Here is a 3,720-nt window from a genome sequence, read left to right as displayed (position 1 = left end):
AGGTACCCCAGGGCTTGACATCCTTTTTAATAATTTTTAATTTGCTCATTGGGCTTTCGTTCCACATAGATTGCCATTTATCTTTGACTTCCTTTACAAGAGGCCTGCATATCTCTGACGGAGTTAAAATTGCTTTACCCCGTCCCGGAAGCGCGAGTGCTTCTCTTGCAGCGTTATCGGCCAGTTCATTCCCTGACTTTATAGTATAGGACATTATTGCCTTTAAAGCAGCCTGGCTGTCTGATATTATATAAACGTTTTTCCTTTTGGATTGTTTTTAATATTTTCTATCACCGCTATTTCTATTCCGTGTATTTCAGTTTGGAAAACAGTCGGGTATATTCCCATTGCTAGGGTTCTTTTACAATTTGGCCTACAACCTGAACCCCTGCTTTTCTTTCCTTAACTGATCCATCTGTATACCAGACAGAAACATAGGATATATTCTCAATCCAACATTTTCGAACCAAAACTTAATTCTTCTTCTTTTTCCTTTACTGGCACAACAGGCGCATGAAGCTGCCCTTGGCCTGCTCAACGGCCGCCAACCATCTTTCTCCATCTTCGGTAAGGGTAACTGGGATCCTCAGTTATCACAGATTCCGCCTCACAGCATCCCTCCATAGGCCCTTCGACCTACCATGTTGTCGCACACTGCATACCTCCGGAACTGTTCAGTTTATGAGCCACTCTTTGCTCGCTCATCGTCATTACGTGGCCAAGCCTCTTTATCCTTATGTACGAAGAGATGCTACGTTCCTTGTAGAGCCCAAAAAGTTCACCTTTTTTCCTTCTTCGCCAATTACCATTCTCGCATACGGGCCCTTAGATTCTCCTCAGAATTACTCTTTCAAACCTGTCTAGCAGGTTAATGCTTTTATTTCTCAGGGTCCAAGTTTCTCCACCGTATGTAAAGACTGGCCTTGTCAACGTTTTGTACATGGTGAACTTGGTGGTACGGCTAACAAGTTTGTTTTTGATTAGGCTTACAATGGAGAAATAGGTTCTATTTCCAGCAGTAATTCTGCTTTTAAACCGTTAAATTACAAACCGTTTATTAGTACAGTGATTTAATTACAATTCAGCGTATCAATTTTTAGTTAAACTTTAACAACAAAAAACTTATATTTACAGCTATTGTTGAAAGTTTTATACTAACCTACACTAACAGCAATATGGTATGTGGCTTGAATGGCTTCCTCCGCCGTACAACAGCCGTCAACATACGCACACACCAGATTTCCTAAAGAGATTCCGAAATACCCGTCAACAGAAATATCAATAGAAGCCAAGAGGTCGTATAAGGCTATCTGCAACATAAATGTGATAATTAAATTTATAGATTTTCCAGTTAACAGCGAAGGTCACTCAAGTATTTTTTTACCTTGGTTAAAGGTTTATACATTAGGAATTTATTTTCTATAATGCACATATTTTTAAAAGTAATTGAATACCTGCGTTGCAACTACTGCCACAAAATAATCAACTGGATTCGTCATAGAGTTACTAGAATCAGTAATGAGGTAAGGTATATCAATAGATATGGCTTGGCTCATCTTCAATAAGGATTGATGTAAAACCGGAAATTGGAAAATGCTTTTGTCGAATGGTTTCCAGTTGGTACAAAGTGCCGAAAACTGAACATATAATTCTTTCTTCATGCCGCAATACTGTGAATGTACAATAATACAAAATTAGTTATATGAGATCACACGTGAACCTATCAAATAAGAATATGCATAATTTTCCATACTTCAACAGATTTTCGAGAAAATGACTTATCCTTGGTCAATATAGTGAAACCTCTGTATAGGTGACTGGTAATTTCATCTTTATGAATATCATGAAACAATTTGATCAGTTCTGTATCCATATTATTTTCATCCAACTAAAAATTAAGAAAAAAAACAAATAAAATTAGGAGTTAGTATATTAATTTAAATGTATTTGGTATAATTAGATATATACTTACGAATTTTAATATATGTTCAACTGCTTCGAATGTACGGCCGGATATATTAACCAACCTGGGAATATCGTCTTCTGGCAATCCACCATTCTTCTTACTCTTCGGATTCCATTCGAGGAGGGCGTGGCAATTAGCACCTCCGAAGCCGAAGGAATTGATACCAACCTGACCTCCTTCCCATGGCGTCGGATCTGTTACAACCTATTAAATAATTAACAAATGTAGATTTAATAATCAATCCTCATTATTTTAAAGATTTGATGAATGAAGACTTAATCATTATCAGAAATACCTGAATTTCTCCCGTATGAAAGTATTCAATGTCAGCTCTTGGAGTATTTAAGTGGATGTTGGGCGGAATCAAACTCCTTTCCATAGCAAGGACCACCTTCGCAATAGAGCATATTCCCGATGAAGGTTCAGTATGCCCAAGGTTAGATTTTACTGAACCGATTTTTAATGGTGATTTCCGATTTTTGCAAAATACGTTATACAATGCTGTCACTTCTTCTGGATCACCAACCTATCAGAAAGAAGTTAATTAAGAATACTGTAACTATTGGCAAGTAAAATTTGGTGTGAGGAACTTTAGGAGGTTTCTGTTTAGAAAATAAATTTATAGGACGAGACGTCGGATATGATATCTGGATATGTCTTCATCATCCAGATATTTTCCTATATTAATTTCAATGCTGGTCATACTCTACGTTTTGAATCGAATGGTGAAATACGATTGTTAGTAGCAGTAATGCGAAAAACGTTTTTTTGATTATTTTTTTTTCAACCTTAATATTTTTTAAAATTATTATTGAACATATTCCATTTATTGCCAACACATCTGTTTCAATATTTTTATTTTCATACTCAGAATTTTGGGTATTGTTTCTAGGAACAATTTATTATTATTGATATGAGTTGAGTATGGTAATTTGAATTAAGACGCAGAAGGTCGTCGGATCCAAAACCATTCCTTTTCAGACAGAATAAATAAATAAAAAAAAAAATAATCTTTCATTTATACATAAATAATCTATTCACTTTCTTGAGACTGGTTATTATTATTTAAATAAATTAAAAGTTTTAATGGCCGAATTGGCCAAAACGTTGAACTTTTAAAGAAATAAAGAGTGTTTTGAGACTTAAATTGGATACAATGTAATTTATTAAAACAATTTAATCTTTCATTTCACACCGCTTTTTATTTTGCCATTCATCTGATAATAAATTTCAAATAATTTCTACTTTTGTGTGGTAAATTGGTATTTATTTACTAAAAATCAAACTGTGTAAAAACTAATTTTATTAAATTCAAACAAAGGTGAACAAATTTTCGTAAAACTTTACGGTTTGTAAGGAGTTTGGGGGTGGATGAAAATCATATGATTTCACAAAAAAATATGATGTATTGCAGAGAAATAAGCGCCTAAAATCAAAATTTGAACTTGTAGTAACGTGGGTTTGACAATAGGATCTTTATTAATTATGATTTTACGGACTAATTTTTGTCATTCTGAAGTTCAGAAAATTTTCACATCGTTTAATCAAAATCTTATAAAATTTCAAAGAATTGGAACCCTCCTTTTCAGACATAAATTTCGCCTATCATCTAATACTGGACAGCCTTTTCTTTGGTTTTTAATAGGCGATGAAGGGGGATTTTGTGGTACATTCTTGTAAATTATTATAAAATTTCAGAAAACTATTATCTCAGAAAAATTCAAAACTGATGTATTAATTTAATTTTTTTTTTT

The 3,720-nt window shown here is 33.9% G+C and overlaps 1 protein-coding gene across 1 annotated transcript in view; it reads right to left on the bottom strand.

Moving 5' to 3' along the window:
• The window catches only part of FASN3 (Fatty acid synthase 3), a gene marked incomplete at its 5' end in the record, with an annotated part of 46,305 nt that overhangs the window by 33,562 nt on the left and 9,023 nt on the right, over positions 1-3,720 (bottom strand). The window contains 5 exon segments of the mRNA XM_067050838.1: positions 1,160-1,310; positions 1,455-1,670; positions 1,754-1,888; positions 1,973-2,170; positions 2,262-2,492. Coding sequence (XP_066906939.1) covers positions 1,160-1,310; positions 1,455-1,670; positions 1,754-1,888; positions 1,973-2,170; positions 2,262-2,492 — 931 coding nt within the window.

Source organism: Halyomorpha halys, unplaced genomic scaffold (assembly GCF_000696795.3).
Source record: "Halyomorpha halys isolate HHAL.00 unplaced genomic scaffold, Hhal_1.1 Scaffold481.1, whole genome shotgun sequence".
Lineage (NCBI taxonomy): Eukaryota > Metazoa > Arthropoda > Insecta > Hemiptera > Pentatomidae > Halyomorpha > Halyomorpha halys.
Note: the sequence above shows the minus strand (reverse complement) of the source record. Positions and strands in the feature narration are given on the sequence as shown.